The sequence below is a fragment of the Cryptotermes secundus genome, unplaced genomic scaffold (assembly GCF_002891405.2).
Source record: "Cryptotermes secundus unplaced genomic scaffold, Csec_1.0 scaffold968, whole genome shotgun sequence".
Lineage (NCBI taxonomy): Eukaryota > Metazoa > Arthropoda > Insecta > Blattodea > Kalotermitidae > Cryptotermes > Cryptotermes secundus.
Window position 1 is genome coordinate 218,549 of NW_019719376.1, and position 19,140 is coordinate 237,688.

The 19,140-nt window shown below is 38.3% G+C and overlaps 1 protein-coding gene across 1 annotated transcript in view; it reads right to left on the reverse strand.

Annotated features, from left to right (window-relative positions):
* Window positions 1-1,842: 1,842 nt before the first annotated feature.
* LOC111865717 (protein tincar) overlaps window positions 1,843-19,140 on the reverse strand; it is an 86,101-nt gene continuing 68,803 nt past the window's right edge. Inside the window, exons 5-9 of the mRNA XM_023853953.2 lie at window positions 17,868-18,732; window positions 17,486-17,657; window positions 6,136-6,277; window positions 5,479-5,685; window positions 1,843-5,155 (exon numbers count right to left, since the gene is read on the reverse strand). Coding sequence (XP_023709721.1) covers window positions 4,451-5,155; window positions 5,479-5,685; window positions 6,136-6,277; window positions 17,486-17,657; window positions 17,868-18,732 — 2,091 coding nt within the window. The 3' untranslated portion in view covers window positions 1,843-4,450. The remainder of the gene's footprint in view (window positions 5,156-5,478; window positions 5,686-6,135; window positions 6,278-17,485; window positions 17,658-17,867; window positions 18,733-19,140) is intronic.

Below are 19,140 nucleotides of genomic sequence, written 5' to 3' on the forward strand. Positions count from 1 at the left end.
GTCTAACAGTGACATGTTAAAAGTCACCACTGTAGTGCAACAGATCATTACAGAGCTCAGTGAAGATGTGTCAGAAAAAGACAAAATAATGGTCATTATAGGCTGCACCATAGCTCAAGCGGTTAGTCACTGGCTTCCCATTGCGGCGGCTTGGGTTTGATCCCAGGTCTGGTCAAGTGGGATTTGTGGTGGACAAAGTGGCGCCAGGGTGGGTTTTCTCTGAGTACTTCGGTTTCCCCTGCCAATCTTCATTCCACCAAATTCTCCATCATCAGAATCACCCGGGCACGTACAATAGGCCAATCAGTGGCCGCCATGCCGAGTGGACCAAGCTGGACTCCACCCCCCCACCCCACTAAGCAAAAAATTTAATGGTCATTACAGAAATGGTACCTAACTTAATGAAACAAAATGGCTACTAGATTTCATAGGTTGCTGAAATTTAATGCAAACTGCATTTGTAGGCGGCACTATGAGTTCAGTAAATAGCTGAAAGACTTACATATAAATATGGCTCTGCTCTCAGAGACACATCTTTGAACACGTGAGGTTCTCTATTCCAAATTTCCACTATTATCAGAATGATCACTTCCCACGAAGAAAAGGCATTCCCAATAACCATGTAGACCTATGCTATATCTATGCTCATATGTGCAATAAGTACACTTGAAAAGGACAGATCCTATTTGTAAGAGACCATCCTCTAGACAGAGAGGATGTTACAAAAGGACCATGACCACAAGGGTTTACTGCAAAAAAAAATAATCTCTGTTCATGATGCTCCAGGGGCTTGGTGCCAAGACGAACTGTGGTGGCCAACTGCCAGTCATAAAGCAATGCCGACTCTGACTCCGAATGAGTTATCTGTGGGACAGTCGCCAGCTGGTAAGAACATGCACATGGAAGAAGAGGACATTATTGAGATCCATCACCAGGCAATGACTGGTGAAGACACAGCAGATTGATAAGACTGAGTATGTGCTCTAGTGAATTGCAATGTGTTTGAATTAGCAATAGCACTATAGTTCCTTGTAGTTACAAGTTGTCTGTACAAGTGTACGATATATCCAATTACCAATCCAAAACCTGTCTATAGTCACTGCAACATGTGATTGTATGCTTCAAGCAAATCAGAGATGACATTACTGGAGATGCTGATGCATGATGGTGTGCTTTCACATTACCATGCAGGGTTTCATAAATTTTGTGTAGGTATTAGAACTAACAGGGATAGGTATAATGACATTAAATATTTTACACGGTGTAAAAAATGTAAAACTACTTATTGCTCCCCCTGTAATACAAAAAATATAAAACTCACAGTACTCAATACCATCCACTTGTACAGTGATGTTCTGCAGTACAGAGGCACACAGTTGGTTTGATTCTTCTTCTTGGTGGGCTGAGCCATTTTATAGCACTGATTTGGTGGCTTAGACTTATGAGTAGAGCACCATCTTGTAATAAAAGTGCATTTTCCAACAAGAATTCTCATGACTGCATACCATCATTACACATTATTTTTGCAGCTGCCAGACACACAGAAAACTTTCCTCAATCAGTACTCTAACACAAATTACAAAATAATGTTTGTTGTCACAAAATGTGGTTAGATTTGTTTTACTGATCCGGTAATTAATTTAGCAAATAAAAAGAACAAACTAGCTGACAGCTGCAGGATTTTTGTTTCTTGGTTTATTTAACAATGTCTTATCAACCTGAAAGATTATGATTAAAAGCACTATAAAAGAATATGGAAGGAAGCTTTACTAGCTTAGTTTACAGTGCTGACTATGGCAAACCCTGAAAACCTGTCAAGCAGAGAAGAAATAGAAGCACTAGTAGACGTACTGCAGGTTCTTTATTGCATGACTGAAGTACACATTACACACAGAGAAAATGTTTTTACAAATATCATGAATCAGAAAAGTGCATCATTTCATACAAATGTAAAGACACGTGAGACACATCAGTCTTTATACAAGTGCCAAGTACTCCCACCAGAGCAAGGCCAGAGCAGAGGTAGACAAGGAATGCAAAAGGCAGACTTGTTGATATACAAGCTGATGGAATGTGCTTTGGTCTCACACACAACTTGCCTCTTCACAAAATGCAACATATAAAATGTATGAAAATCAGTACAAAAACTTTAAAAATTTACAAACCTCTGGCAGGTTGTGTGTGTATAGCCATACCATGTGTCAGACCTATCTTGTGGGAGACTCAGCCAGGCTATGTACAAAATCATCATCAGGCAGGCAGGCAGGCAGGCAGGCGCGCGCACGCACACACACACACACACACACAGACAGGTATGTTGGTACCCAGGTGGTCATCGGGTGGATATAATAAATATCAAGGAAACAATGAAGATCATCATTCACTCTCATGATTTCCTTACATACAAAATTGTAAACTATACGCTTACTCAAATATTTGAACTTATACTCTGAATTACAGCATGTGCCAATCACATCATGATACAGTTCAAGTCATGAGGCTACAGTTCAGTGGCTTTCAATTTCACGCTCCTGGTTCAGTCACAAAATGTTATCACAAGAATGTTTTTTTTTGTGTTAAAAAATGTATGGAAGTTTAGTCTGAGTGTGGGAGGTTCTACTTCGAACAGATTTAGGGTCACTACAAGTGTTTGTAAACCAGTGCTTAAGTGGGTGTCTCCAGCTTCCTAGTATAATAATATGCCAGAATGCAGTCACCCATCCTAACAGTGACCATGCATATTATGAGTTAACTTCCACACTTTATTTTCATCTGACACTTTCTAAAAGTCCTACAGTTTGACTTATAAGAATGAATGAGAATTCTTCCCTTATCATGACCAAGCTATCACTGTGAAAGCTGTAACAAAACTTTGTCCATTCTCTAAATTTGAATCACAAGTTACAATCATTCAACCAGATTCCTTTAAATGGCATCTGTTGTTAGAATACTAGCCACCCGATGACAAGATTTCTGCTTTGGTTTTGATATAAAGAATGAATATTTTCACATGACTGAGTACAAATATTGTATGTGCAAATTATTCGCTTACTTTGACAGCCACAAAAACTATGTACAACTGGCTATCAGCAAACAGTAAGCATCACACACAACATGTAGACAGATGGAGAGAATGTTCGTTGTGATGTCAGAATACCATGTCGACAACATGGGTCCTTACTGTGGCAGCATATGAATGCTGAATAGAAAAATCTTCTAACTTCCATCATCATACACAGACAGCAATGCATTAAGTAAGACACAGAACAGTTGCAAAACTTCCAGCCAGTCAAGTCCACATCATTACATCCTACTTTTCTAAAATGCATTTTAATATTATCTTCCCATATCCTTCCATTTTTCAAATGATCACCTATATGCATTTCTTGGTTTTACCAATGTGAGCTATACATGCATAAATTCCTTCATTTAACTCCCATAACAATACTTAGGAACATAAATTCACAAAATCCTTTGTTATGTAACTTCCTCTATTCCCAACTTTTTTCTTTCTCTTAGGTTCTTGGAATTTTACATTCAGATACATATAGTTTTTGTTCATCCATCAATGTGCAAATCCATATTTCACAACTAGACATAACAAAATGTGGTTCTATGTACCATATCAAGTGTTTTCAAAAGCACGTGAAACAATAAGCATTTCTTGAATTTACCGTTGACTTAATTTCATTGAGTCTTATGTCAAATTAAGTTTTGAAGCTGTTATTATATTTCACATGATACTACAGTCTGAAAAGTATTCCAGGCATTATGAAACAAATTTGATCAGCAAGATCCTCTATCCTTTATAATTACTCCATATGATGTTTTGGTTAGAATAAAATTTCCTGAAAGGGAAGTTAGATACCATATGAAAAGTACAATTTCAGGTCATGTTCTTGAAAGAAGTTTGAATATCTGAATTAAATGAGACAAGAAGTTAATCTTCACTATAATGTCACATCTTCCAGATGTTAGGATTCTGTAGCCTCTACACAAATATATATAATGTAACAACAAGTTGAATTTTAATAAATCGTAAACAAGTTCCAGAATGAGTAATTTATTTGTTTCCAGGGTCAATCGCTGCATATGTATGAGGAATTAATATCACATAATTTTCTCTATATATGATTCACTTAAAACATAAGACTGAGAAGCCTTGTTGCTGAAGTGATCCATTCAAACTCATTGTGCTTGAATAAAATGCAAACTTTATACTGTAAAAAGCAAAGTTTGCATTTTAAAGTGCCAGGAAAACTGAGCTCAAGCCCAGAAATCTTGAACCAGTATTGTTCCTTTACAATTGTAGATTTCTTACAGCATTAATATTCTTGCAAAAAAAATGACTGAACTATACAACATGGAGGTATGCTTTTGGTCCACTGTATGTACTCGTGCATGGAACCTGTCTCACTTGCTGCTGTCTGTTATTTATTACATGCCATCTTTATGTGTGCGGCAGGTACTGATCTGAGTCACCACTTGATGCCATGGAGAAGTTGGCTGAGTCCCGGTCCTGCTTGTGTTGCAATGGGCTGTACTTGTGAGGGAAGGTGTGGTGTCCCCCAGACAGCCCTGTACTGGGCACTACTCCACTAGCACAATGGTGCAGCCGCTTCATGAATGGATTAAAGAGACGTACATGTGAAGGAATGGTTGTGTGCTGACGGGGGATGCTGGGCCCACCTGTAGGGAGAGGCATGGTGGAGCAGTGTGGGTATACTGTGGCTACTTGTTGTGTAGGGTACAGGGGAAGTGTGGCAGCAGGGTGGTCTGTAAATGATGTCATGCGCATGTTGGTGGAGCGGCCAAAGGGCTCATCTGTTGTTTTGGGGCGAGCCTGCTTGCTGCGCCGAATCACTACAGTGCTTTCTGCAACATGGGGTGGTGGGGGTGGCACCACATTACGCTGTAGTGAGAAGCTGCGCCAAGGAGGAGAAGGCTGCCGTGACGACTCCATTGTTAGGTCATCTACACTTGTGGATCGTGGCTTGTGAGTCTCAGAGCTTGAGTTGGAGTGCACACCACTAGAAGTCTCACTATGACTTGGTGGAGAGCCTCCTGAGCTATCAGAATCAGAGCGAGGAGTCAGTTCATCATGAGGCATTCCTGAATCTGCACGGCGTAGACAGCGTGGTGTGGTGGTGACTGGCTGCAACACAAGCACTGAATGTAAGGCTGACAGCTTGATTCAGTATACTCTGAGCCAGTCTGTGGCAGATATTCTACTACTTCACATTCTGAGCCAGTCACAAATGTCTGGCTTTCCTCAACATAAAATTATACTTACTCATGTGGAAGAATTAGGCTGTTCTCACTATAGTCTGATATCATAGTGCTTTACAACTTGACCCTCTCACCTACAAACATCAGGTTGTTCTCACCTCTCCTGATATTACACTGCACTACACTCACAAACACTCACCTATAAGTGTCAGATGTTAGTGACACCCCAGTTCATTCTATATTACTCACCTGCTCTGAGTCTGCAGTGCTGCTATGCACCACTGCTGTGACAGGGGCAGTAGCAGGAGTGTCACGTGAGATTTTAGGAGGTGGCAACTCATTATGAAATGGCTCTGGGGTGAGGAGGGGGCTAGGGTCCTCATAATCTCCTGGTGTGAGATCTCGGTTTGTGCGAGCATATGTGATGCTGTCATCCCTCAGTGCAGAGTCCAGGAGCTGCAGAGGGCAGGACAGTACAGTTAGAGGGTAGCACTAACACCATTATAGGTCAGTTACAGGGTAGTGAATACAGTTACTGCTTAGCATTTCTACAGTTAGAGGACAGCACTAAAACACCCAGAGGTTATTAACATAGCAGCATACAGCTCGTGATCAGGGAAGTACAGTCTCTACTCTGACAAATGATATGTTCCTGGAGAGAAACATTTTGTAATGCAAATCACTCTTTCCCATAGCTGTAATATTATAACTTGGGGTTCTGTTCCTCAATGATTAAGTTAATGATAAAAAATGTCATTCTTGTTTGGAAGAAATTCTGGATGAGTGATTTATTTATGTCTGGATGACAAGCCAAACTGCGGGTATGCACTTCCTTATAATAGTTCATATGTGCAAAATGTCATAATACAAACCTTCATATGGCAAGCAATATGTGTAAGTCAGTACCTTGTTCTCCTCAGACACAGTGTCACTTGGAATCTCCCGTAGGGTTGCATAGTCACCATCATCCTCCTCACTTTCAGTCAGCTGGTCGAGTGCCTTGTTTCCCTTACTTCCACCAGACTTTGCTAGCAGTGACTTGCCCTTCCTATGATAAAAAATTCCACCTCTGCTTTGGGCTGACAGAACATCTTTCAACTTGAAATTACAAATCATGGATCCAAATTCAACCTATCTATTCATAAGCTGATGTTGAAACATTACACCCAAAGATCCAGTAATTCATTACTTCTGTTTGGAATAAGGAAAAATTACTACAGCAGTGGAAGAAATCTGTTATTGTACCTATTTATTAAAAGGGTGATATAGAAGACTGTAATAATTATTGAAGTATATCATTGTTATCAATTTTATATAAAAATGTTTTCATCACTCTTTTCTTAAGGTTAATGCCATATGCAAATGAAATTATTGATGATTATTACTGTGGAAAATACCTCAACTATAGATGAGATATTCTGCATTCATATATACTGGACAAAAATAAATGAATAGTGGGATAGTACAGCACTTAATTACAGATTTCAAGTAAGCCTATGATTCAGTTATGGTGGTTATGCTGTTTTCTCATTGAATTCAACATACAGTGTGGTTGCATTTTGTACAAGTGATGCATTCCTGAAGACCTCACACAATTACAGACAAGTTTTGAAACACAATCGTGATTCTTGCCAATTTTTTTTTTCACATTATTTTAAACTTTGTGCAAAAAGTGACACTTTATTAATATTCTTTATATCGCACTATTTCAAATTTGCATAAAGTGCCATTGTATTGTATCCATAAAACAGTTAGGGTAATTACAAGTATTTAAATGACACCTACAGTAAGGAAACATTTGTCTGATGTGTTCCCTACTCAGAATGGTCCACAACAAGGTGATTCCCCATCATCATTTCTTTTTACCTTTGATTTCAAATTTACCATTTGTAAGGTCTATGAACACCACTAGAGACCGAAACTGAATTGGATAAATCAAGCTTCTATTCTATGCTGATGATGTTAACTTACTTTGAGGAAACACAAATGCCATATAGAAACAAAAAGAGCTTCAATAGATGCTACAGACACTAGTAAGGAAGATGGTCTAAAAGTAAAAACAAAAAGAACAAAGTTTATGTTGCTCTTTCTTCACCATAATGTAAGTTTTCTAAAGAAATGGCAAAGTTAAAGAAAATAGGAATGACTGTTATGAAATTAAAACTGCATTCAAGAAGAAATCAACAATATTATTTAATACCAAGCTCATTTCCATATTTATTTAAAATTAAGAACTGCTTAAGTTCTAATAATAATGCTCCCTGTCATTCAGTTCAGAATCTTGTCTATACACCTGCTATCTAAAAACATTAAGATTATAATATGTAGAGTTCTAAATTTATTTGTACGCTCATAAAACTCGGTCTCTCACATTGAAGGATGGACATGGACTGAGGGTGTTTGAAAACATGGCACTAACAAAAAGTGGACGTGACAAGAGGCTGAAAAAATTTACATAACAAAAAGCTTCATAATTTGTAGCACCTGCTTTGCTCCCTGGAGGTGAGTTTGGTGTCTGCCTGTAAATGACAATCATAATCACTTAATCCTATCCTGCTGCTGCAAGGGTTAGGTAAAACACTGGGAAAGAACCAACAAACATACGGGTGTTATAGTCACCCTTCATCACTGCCACATATGGACTCTTACCCCTTGGTAACACTGCCACTAACTCTCTGGGAAATAAACCTTACCACTTTCACAGCACCTATAAGAGAAAATGAAAGGAAAATTTTGGTAACATGTTGTAGCATGTAGACCCATTGCTAAGTAATGGCTCTGTAAACAACGCCCATTGCTAGGCAACAGATTCCTAACATACACCAATGGACTAACTGGAAAGCGGTGTTCTCTACATGGTCCATGTGACAGCTGCATTTTCTGGGCATTCAGTGCTGAGGTGTTAAAAGCAGGACAAGTCTACAGTTTAGTTAGTTGTGATACAGGCACCAGCCAGTAAGGCCATGAACACAGAAGCTGAGGAAGCTACAACATTGGAATCAGTTACCAGGCGATAACCAGTGAAGACAGAGAAGATTTAATATGTGCTGTAGTGAACTGCTGAGTGTGTGAATTAGTGATAGGGTTATAGTTACTTGTAGTTACGATCTGTAAGTGTTTAATAAATCCAATTACCAATCCAAACCCCATCTATAGTTACTCTATCATGTGACAGTCAAACTTCTTCCCTCTTCACATCATTCAGGCAGGTTAAGGGGCCCAACCAGCCTACTATCAGTACCTAAGGCTCTTTCCCCAGGGGTAAAGCAGCAGGGCCGTGAAGCTGACTACTCACCTCCAGCTAGTGCTGAGGTCAGGAATACATGGATCTATATACCCCCTCTCCCCATTCGTTTTCATGGCACAGAGCTAAATTAGTTAAGCACAGACACAACTTTACCTATTTGTACCTCATTCTTGTCCAACATAAAAATAGCTAATAGATCCTTTGAAAATGTGGCACAGTACCTACACAGTAGGCTCTTGTTTTAAGCCAGGGTTAAGTTCCTAGAGAGGACCAGGAACCTAGTGAATCAGCATAAAAGGAAGACAAATTATAATGGGATGCATTCCATGTATAAAAGAATTTAGACTCTCTTTCATAAAATAATATAAAACATTTAAATACATTAAACATAAACAAATATTATACAATACATGGATTTGCATCACATTTACATTGTACATAAATATGTAGGCTTTGCTGACATGAGGAATGCCCTGGCTGTGGATCATTAGGGTCAAGTTGATGATCTGCCATCTTGGATCAACTGGAGGCCCTTCAGATTTCTTTTTAAAATAAGAAAGGAGGGTTCTTTGCCTTGTTTGATGCCACTGCTCTGACAGAACATTGTAATAAGGATACAGCACTGCATTGATTTCTCTTCTAACAGGACAACTCTCTTCCCAGTCAGGATGAATGTTGCCTAACCTCTACAGATAACTATCAACCCCAGTCAGAATTTCCTGATGGCCACCGGTTTCTACAGACCATTAAATGGGCTCTTCTTGTTCTTGCTGCTGCTTGTATACCCAAAAGTAGCACTGCCATGAACAGATGCCCAATAGGGCTGCACAAGGACACTTCTTGATAGTTGTGGCATGATACAGAATTTTATAGAATTTTGGGAGAAAAAAATGGATTTACTGGAAAACGTTCAAACCAGTGGTATACAAATCAGCATATATCAAACCATCATAAATCAAGGGCTTTTTTTCTATTGCTAATGGGGTGGGACTAAGTCCCCTGTACTGCGGTCACTTCTGGCCTATCGTACCAGCCCAAGATGATAGGGGAGGGTGATTGTGGAGCAACTGGTGGAATGAAGATTGGCAGGGGAAACCGAAATACTCAGAGAAAACCTGCCCCAGCGCCACTTTGTCCACCACAAATCCCACTTTACCAGACCCGGGATCGAACCCGGGCCATCTCGGTGGGAAGCCAGCAACTAACCACTGAGCTATGGCACGCCCAACCAAGGGCTTACTGTATTTTGGAACAACAGTAAGAAATCAAAATTTAATATGTGCAAAAATTAAGAAGAGACTGAATTTGGGCAATGCTTGCTGTCATTCATTGCAGAACTTTTTGTCTTCTCATTTGCTGTTAAAAACATAAATATTAGGATATTCAAAACTACAGATTTTCCTGTCATTTTGCATGGGTGTGAATTTGGTTTCTGATACTGAGGGAGGAACATAGATCAAGGATATCTGAAAACAGGGTTCTAAGGAGAATATATGGACCAAAGAGGGATAAAGTGATATGAGGTTTGAGGAAACTGAATAAAGAAGAGCTTCATAACTTCCACTCTTTGCCAAGTATAATGAGAGTGATCAAGTCCAGCCGGTAGACCAGGTAGGCACATAAAATTTGGGTCAGAATACCGAAGGAAAGAGACCAATTTGAAGATTTGCATGTAGAGAGGAGTGTAACACTAAAACAGATATTAAAGAAATAGGGTGTGGAAGGGTGTGGGTTGGATTCATCTGGCTCATGACAGGCAATAGCAGTGGGCTCATGTAAACATGATAATGAATTTTCAGCTTCCATAGAATCAGAGGAATTTCTTGATTAGCTGGGTAACAGTTACCTAGAAGAACTGTTTTCCATCAAGGGAGGTAGTTATGTATTTGTTAGTGATTCTGGATATATGAGAAAAAGAAGACCAGAAGGAAAACGCAGACTGATTATTTCTGCTCTCGGGCATTGGAATGAACTGCTAATAGAGTAGGGTACTGAACCAAAAATTGAATTTATAATATGTGGTGATTGTAACGTAAATTTTTTAGAAGAGACGAAATGTAAAACACAACTACTAGTGCTGTTGCAATCATATAATATATTTCATACAGTACAGTTCCCAACTACATATATAATAACTGAGACCAAAAGCTCTGCAATTGATAATATTTTTAATGATAATGCAAGGATAAATTCATATGATGTTATCTCTATTAGCAATTGACTATCGGATCAAGATGTTCAGTGTCTCATACTGAAAAATATCAATTACCTGGAGAAGAAAAAAGTGCAGGGAATCACAAGATTAGTAAATGAAGATTTAACTGCACAGTTTCTTAATAAACCACCTAATGAAAAATGGGAAAATATATATAAACTTAATGATGTAAACGAAATATTAAATTCATTTTTAAATAGGTATTTACTTGTCTATCAGTCATGCTTTCCTAAGCAAAATGTAACAAACAAACAAACACAATGATAATGGCTGCATAACAGCTGGAATAAGTACCTCCTGTAGATGGAAGGAATCTTTGTTCATTCTCAGTAGAAGCAATTACAATTATTTGTTTAAATCATACTATAAATCCTACTGCATGATATTAATAAGAGTAATAAGAGAAGCTAAAAGGAAATATTAAAATCAGTTAATTACATAAGCTGAAAACAAAATAAAAACTATCTGGAACATTATCAACACTGAAACAGGGAAGAATAACAATAATAATAAAGAATGTTTACTACAAACTTTTCAAAATAATAGTAAAAAAATAAATATTGATGAAGCTGCTCATAGTTTTAATAAATATTTCACATCAGTAACAGAACATCTTAATATTAAGAAAACTAATGTTTTACTGCAATGTCATACTTGCATACCCATTTCCCTAAGGGTTTTCCAGATATGAATCTTAATTTAGTTGCAGAAGAGGAAACAATTAGTATAATTAACAAATTAAATTTGAAAAACTCTTCAGATTATGATGGCATAACTAATAAAATTATAAAACTGTGCAGACAACAAATTAGTAAACCTCTAACTTATGTAAGCAATAAGTCATTAACCATGGGTCTATATCCAGAAAGATTAAAATATGCAATTATTAAGCCAGTATACAAAAAAGGGGAAAAGGATGTTATTAGTAACTACAGGCCATTATATATAGTAACTGGGTTTGCAAAAGTATTTGAAACAGAAATTTTTAGAAGACTCAATGATCATATTGTAAAACAAATATTACTTTCAGAGCAGTATGGATTCCAAATGGGATTATCAACTGAAGATGCTATATATAAATTAAACAATGTAATACTTACAGCTTGGAATAGAAAAGAATATGTAACTGGTATATTTTGTGATATAGCCAAGGCATTTGACTGCGTCAGTCACAAACCTCTGTTACTGAAACTACAGTACTATGGAGTGCAGGATGTATTATTGCAATGGTTCAAATCTTATCACCAATATAGGATGCAAAGGGTGGAATTAAATTATATAAATAATAAATATTATTCTAACTGGGAAATTGTTGGATGTGGTGTGCCTCAGGGATCGGTGTTGGGACCCTGACTCTTTAATATGTACATAAATGATTTCCCCTTTGAAATAAGTAGAATTTCTGAAGTTATTATGTTTGCAGAAGACACTAGTATTCTTTGCACAGCTAAAGACTACTATAATTTAAAAATAAAATTGGATGCTGNAGTATTCCAAATGGGATTATCAACTGAAGATGCTATATATAAATTAAACAATGTAATACTTACAGCTTGGAATAGAAAAGAATATGTAACTGGTATATTTTGTGATATAGCCAAGGCATTTGACTGCGTCAGTCACAAACCTCTGTTACTGAAACTACAGTACTATGGAGTGCAGGACGTATTATTGCAATGGTTCAAATCTTACCACCAATATAGGATGCAAAGGGTGGAATTAAATTATATAAATAATAAATATTATTCTAACTGGGAAATTGTTGGATGTGGTGTGCCTCAGGGATCGGTGTTGGGACCCTGACTCTTTAATATGTACATAAATGATTTCCCCTTTGAAATAAGTAGAATTTCTGAAGTTATTATGTTTGCAGAAGACACTAGTATTCTTTGCACAGCTAAAGACTACTATAATTTAAAAATAAAATTGGATGCTGTTTTTAATCAAATGTTTACATGGTTTCAAAATAATCAATTTGTGTTAAATCTGGATAAAACAAAAATGATAAAATTCACCCCAACAGCAGCTACGAGCTACCCTCTATATACAATGTTTNCAAACCTCTGTTACTGAAACTACAGTACTATGGAGTGCAGGGTGTATTATTGCAATGGTTCAAATCTTATCACCAATATAGGATGCAAAGGGTGGAATTAAATTATATAAATAATAAATATTATTCTAACTGGGAAATTGTTGGATGTGGTGTGCCTCAGGGATCGGTGTTGGGACCCTGACTCTTTAATATGTACATAAATGATTTCCCCTTTGAAATAAGTAGAATTTCTGAAGTTATTATGTTTGCAGAAGACACTAGTATTCTTTGCACAGCTAAAGACTACTATAATTTAAAAATAAAATTGGATGCTGTTTTTAATCAAATGTTTACATGGTTTCAAAATAATCAATTTGTGTTAAATCTGGATAAAACAAAAATGATAAAATTCACCCCAACAGCAGCTACGAGCTACCCTCTATATACAATGTTTTTTAACAGAATGCTGAAAGAAGTAGAAACGATAAAATTTCTCAGTTTGCAGCTGGATAATCATCTGACTTGTAAGGGACATATAGATTTGTTGCTTCATAAGTTGAGCACAGTTGGTTTTCCAATGCATAAATTATCTTATATATTAAATATAAATAGTCTTAAAGCTGTATATTATGCATATTATCATTCATTGGTGAAATATAGAATAATATATTGGGAAAATACATCAGACAGTCATAAGGTCTTTGTTATACAAAAGAAAATAATAAGAATAAAGATGGGAGTGGGCCCAACTCATACATGTATAGATCTATTTAAAAAGCTTGGCATATTACCAATCCCATGTGTATATTTGCTCTCACTGATGATATTTGCTGTTGATAATTTGGATAAGTTTCAAACCAATAATACTGTATATGTGATTGGTACCAGAGCAATGACCACCTTCACATACCTACAACACATTTATCATCCTATCAGAGAAGGGTGTATTATTCAGGCATCAAGCATCTGCCATCAAATATCTGTTTTAAAAAATGATGAAAATCAATTTAGGTTTGTTTTACGATATTATCTGCAAAGTAACTCATTTTACTCTACTGATGAATTTGTCAAGCATGCAAGGGGCTCAAAAGTTAAGAGTTAATAAATGGTCTGTGTGCTTGTATTATACATATGTTGTTGAGACTTGATTGTTGTAAGTGTGATAGTATGTATGACATCTGTGCTTGTTATGAATTTTAATATGTTATAATGAAACTGTATTGATCATATGGCTGGCCAGTGTGTGCGGAATGGCAAGGTGTGAATATGACAGTGGTTTTTCCATGGCCTATGCATGTTGTCTTGACAACTTGTGCTGTCTGCATGAGGCCTGGTTATATACAGGGGATGGACAAAAATGTGGAAACACCTCGTGAAATGCATGCCTGAATTGAAGTGTTTATTTTAGCGACGTCTGTAGGTCATGTTGTCATATCTGCCCAACACCACTACCTGTACAACCTCCGCAATATGTTACAAGCTTCATTTGTTGTCGAGAGAGTGTTCTGTGCAATTTTTTGTGCATCACGTCAGAGCTAACAGAATTCGAACATGGTCAAATTGTTGGGGCCCATATGGTGGGTGCTTCCGTAATCAAGGTAGCCGAGGTTTTTGGTGTTTCGTGAGGCACAGTATCCAAGATTATGACCGCATACAGGAGGACTGAAAAAAACCGTATCCGATAAACACCAGCATGGATGGAAATGTGTGTTGAGTGATCAAGACAGACGAACATTGCGTAGGATTGTGACAAAAAATAAGAAGACTACAGCTGCAAAAGTGACTGCTGAACTGAATGTCACACTCACAAACCCTGTCAGCACCAAAAGAGTATGAAGGGAACTCCACAAGCAGGGTATTTCTGGACGAGCTGCAATTCCAAAGCCACTCATCAGTGATCAAAATGCCACTAAGAGGACAGTGTGGTGCCGAAGTCATCAAACCTGGACTATGGAGCAATGGAAGATGGTCATCTGGTCAGATGAGTCCACCTTCACACTGTTTCCGACTTCTGGCCGAGTTTACGTCTGGAGAACGCCATCCCAAGCTTACGATCCAGATTGTTTGCTGCCAAGAGTGAAACATGGCGGGGGTTCAAATGTGGTATGGGCAGCCATATCGTGGTACTCTGTTGGAACCATCATTACCCTGCAAGGTCACGTCACTGCCAATGACTATGTGACCATTTTGGGTGACCAGGTCCATCCCATGGTGCAAACTTTGTTCCCTAATGGTGATGCCATTTACCAAGCCAACAATTCCTGTGTTCACATGGCTCACATCGTCCAGGACTGGTTTTTGAGAACGAAGATGAAGTGTCACGTCTGCCATGGCCCCCACAATCGCCAGATATCAATATTATTCAGCTTTTGTGGTCTGTTTTGGAGAGCAATCTGCGTGTGCGCTATCCACCTCCATCATCGATAACAGAAGAATGGTACAAGATTCCCTTGCAAATCATACAGGACCTCTATTTATCCATTCCAAGGAGACTGCAAGCAGTTCTGCAAGCCAGAGGTTGTCCTACACCATATTAGTCATGGTAATGTGTTTTTTGTTGGGTGTTTCCATATTTTTGTCCATCCCCTGTATTTTATTGGACCAAGGACATGATGTGTAGTCATCATGAATTTGTAATATGTGACATGTTTTATATCCAACCCTATGGGGAGATGATTGGATCCATGAAGTGAAAATAAATGTAAATGTAAATGTAAGCACTAAATCTGAGGCAAGAAATAGGCACAAGACCACTCCAATTTCAGGCACTGGCAGAATATTACTAGTAGTGTTCTGTACCAAGCCACTCATACAACTACTAGTTTATTTTCATGGCAGAGTAACATGTGTCTTTAACTGAACTTGAGTTTTGTACTGTGTAACAGCTGAGCTGATATGTAGTCAATTAGCAGTGATGCATGAAACATTTTCCCACCCTCCCTTCCTGATCTGATCATCATTGTTCCCATCCTCTTCCTTCCTCTACAATCCAGTATGTGATCATCTGAGGCCCTGTTCTGGAGAAATTTTCCAATTTGAAGTCCTGAAGAGAGGCATTCTGGTTTGCCCTCCAAGGCAGAGAGGTCAGATTTTTTTGGGTAGAGTTGTGCTTCACTGGAAAATGTGCCACTCTGCTAACATCTGGTTTATGTTTGTTACTTGAAATTCTCATTTAGAAGTTAAGATAATTCAAGCCTGCCACCAGGCTGATTTTCAATATTATGTTGTAATATTCTTATTATAATTGTTCCCTCAATTATATTTGTATTTTACTTTCACTGTAAAGATGGCTCACAAGAATAACGGGTATTGGTGTTTTTGTAACCAATAATTCATTCTACATGAAGTTGTGATGGGCACCAACAGCTGTACACCTTTATGTTAATACACACCAATTGCAAAAGTTATGGGAATGCATTTTTTTGCAGTAACTATAAACATTCACCATAGACTCAACCAGAAACACAGGAATGGAAAAGGGAAAAGGTAATCTTATCCAGGGGTTGAACAAGCCACAGTTTTATGAATCCTATTAATTTCTCTAGATCATGAGCACAGAAAGTAGACTATGTTATCTTTCATGGAACATTTTTAGATGGGATGTGGGAAGATGAAAGATTCTGAACTGAATACTGGCATACATTTTCTGAATGTAATCTGTTCTAATTTTGCCATGAACATGATTTTGATTTGTCATCAGTGTTTAAAGTACTTAAACAATATTGCATATTCAAATTAAACGATTCTGTCTGTATAGGGTTTGAGGTTCTCACAATGGTGGTAAGAAGAGTTCTGTCTCCTACGATATAACACTGTGTAGTCCACTGAAAGTCAACTGACATTTCAGAGATACGTCACTCCAGTCTTCATGGTTGAAGTATAAGCTAAGCAGTGTGGCTTTCATGCTGGTTTCTTGATTGGTTTATTCTTTGACCACGAAGATGGAGGCGACATGTTTCTCTGAAACATTAGTTGACTTTCAACATACTACACAGAGTTATATCCCAGAAGATATAACTATTCGATTCTGTCTGTAGTTTTTTCTGCATTTCTGAAACAGTTTAAATTTGCCTGTAATAAAAAGAAACTGTCATATCACTTTCATTCTTTCAACTATCTGAAAAGGAAAATTCCTTTCACAATGTTCACAATGGCAACCAAATATGTACAGACTACTATGATGGATTACTGATACAGGCAGGAATAAGTAAAGGAAGGAAGGAAAGAAAAGAACACAAAATAGGAACTGCTCAGTAAGAGTACACCATACATATTTAGCATGAGTTGCTGCTGACTTGTGACAGGAACCACCCGTACATGGGATACATATTGCACAATACTGCATATATATCTAAAAAGGCCATGTTAAATGGAAAGCAGCCTGAATCAACTCAATATTCAATTACCTTGTGATTACATCATAATGAGGCTTTATTATACTAAAGGGTTGGAATCAGATAAGAGAAGAAAATATCTGGGATGACAGATGTAACTGGAGGATTTAACTATCAATCCATATTTCAATGGAAATAATAGCAGAAGAAAAGATCAAAATTAAGTTAAAAGTAAAGTCAATAAAAATAAAGGTTCATGTCTAAGGTTACAGATAATGACTTAAATATACTTATTTTAATCTTCTTATTTAGTCACCAAAACATTTTGTGACAAAATTTTGATATAATACAAAGATACATGTGGATGGTTCAAATATCAAACAGAAGGTTATCTTCAACAGCTGGTGTGCTGTGGCATGTCTCACCTAACTGAGGCATTGTCATCGAAGGTCACCTTGTGTTTGCCACTCAGCTTGCGGTTCAGCCAGGTCAGGCGGTCTGAGGTCACCTCAGGGGATGTTTTAGGTGAGGGTGGCTTGTGCCGTAACCAATAGATCTGCTCCTCACCATCATCAGGAGTGGGGACAGGTCCATTGCCTGCAACCAGGAGGAGTTATTTGAGAGGTTGAGCACTGTACACTTTGCTGTACTTGCATGCAAGAGCAATTTTGTGAGTAATGCAGAGACCAGATTAGTATTGTGATCTCTAGCAATGTGTTGCCAGTGCCTGCAAGTAAGAACTGTTATACAAGTGGGTATCATAGACAGTGGCTCAGCACTATATACTGTTAATAAATTGTCCCTTACCCTTGGTCTTGCGCTCCAGAGCTGCCCGTTGGATTACACTCATGATGGCCTTCTTGGGTGATATGTCTGCGATAGTGTAAGTTCTGCCATTTCCAACTACCAGCAGAGGGGCCTCCAAGGCATCATGATGTGCTGACACCAGATCCACATCTGTCACAAGCTTGACAGATCGTGCAGAGCGGACAGTGGCACGTCCCACAGTGACACGCAGTTTGAAAACCCAGTGCTGTTTGATGGTAAGGAGGAGCCACAGAAGAATCCACAGGAACAGATGAAGGATGGCACCCACAGCTGTGGCAAGGATGGCACCATCCAGTGACCCACGGTATACCATGGTGTAATCAAACAGAAGTGGTGCATTGCACACTGCAAGTGCCAACAGCACACACAGGGCAGCACAGTGTGTAAAGTATCCCCAACTGGGACCACCTGCACTGCCCAGCACCACTACTCGCCGCTCTCGCTCAGTGCGCAGGAATGAGTTGAAGCGTCCATAGCCATACAAGTATAGCACAAGGCTTGAAGCCAGAACCAGTATACTGGACAGCACAAACAAAGCTAGTGTAACATGTGCATTCAGCAGAAAGGGCTGAGTGGTCCTGAGCAGGGGCAGAGATTCAGCTGCCCCCACTACCTGTACCTTGTAAAGTACACTGACTCCTGCAAAAGCCAGCAAACTCTGCATACCATTGGCCAACAGCTGCAGTGAAAACAGTGCTGCAAAGGCTTTGTTGGTGTTCCAGAACACAGCTGGGTAGCGCACTGCATACACGAGAAGAGCCAGTGCATAGTTAAGGAACTCAGCAGACACAGGTCCCATGCTGGTAGCCCACTCCTCTGCCTCCAGATTGGGTGATACCAGCTCCTGCATAAAATAGTAGACTTAATTTAATTTACTGATAATACACACAGCTAATAAATGTATGGAACAACAAAAAATTTTCCCTATAATTTTCAGTGCAGAACAAAACACCAGATTTCTTTGGACCCTATATGGCAGTTCTGGTGATTTTGCATCTTGTGTAAAGAATACATATGTGATCTGCATTTATTATTTTGCATGGGTGTGATACTTGGTCTCTCACTCTGGAGGAAAAAATAGAACGAGAAGTTTGAGAACATGGTCCTTCTTCATAATTTGTACTCTTGATAGAACAAAAACAAAGAGAACTGTGCGAAGACACTGCACATACTTTCTCATAAACAACTGACCTTGCCTACAGTACCTTGGAAATAAAACCAATTGTTGCTCAGTAGACCACTGTTTATTCCT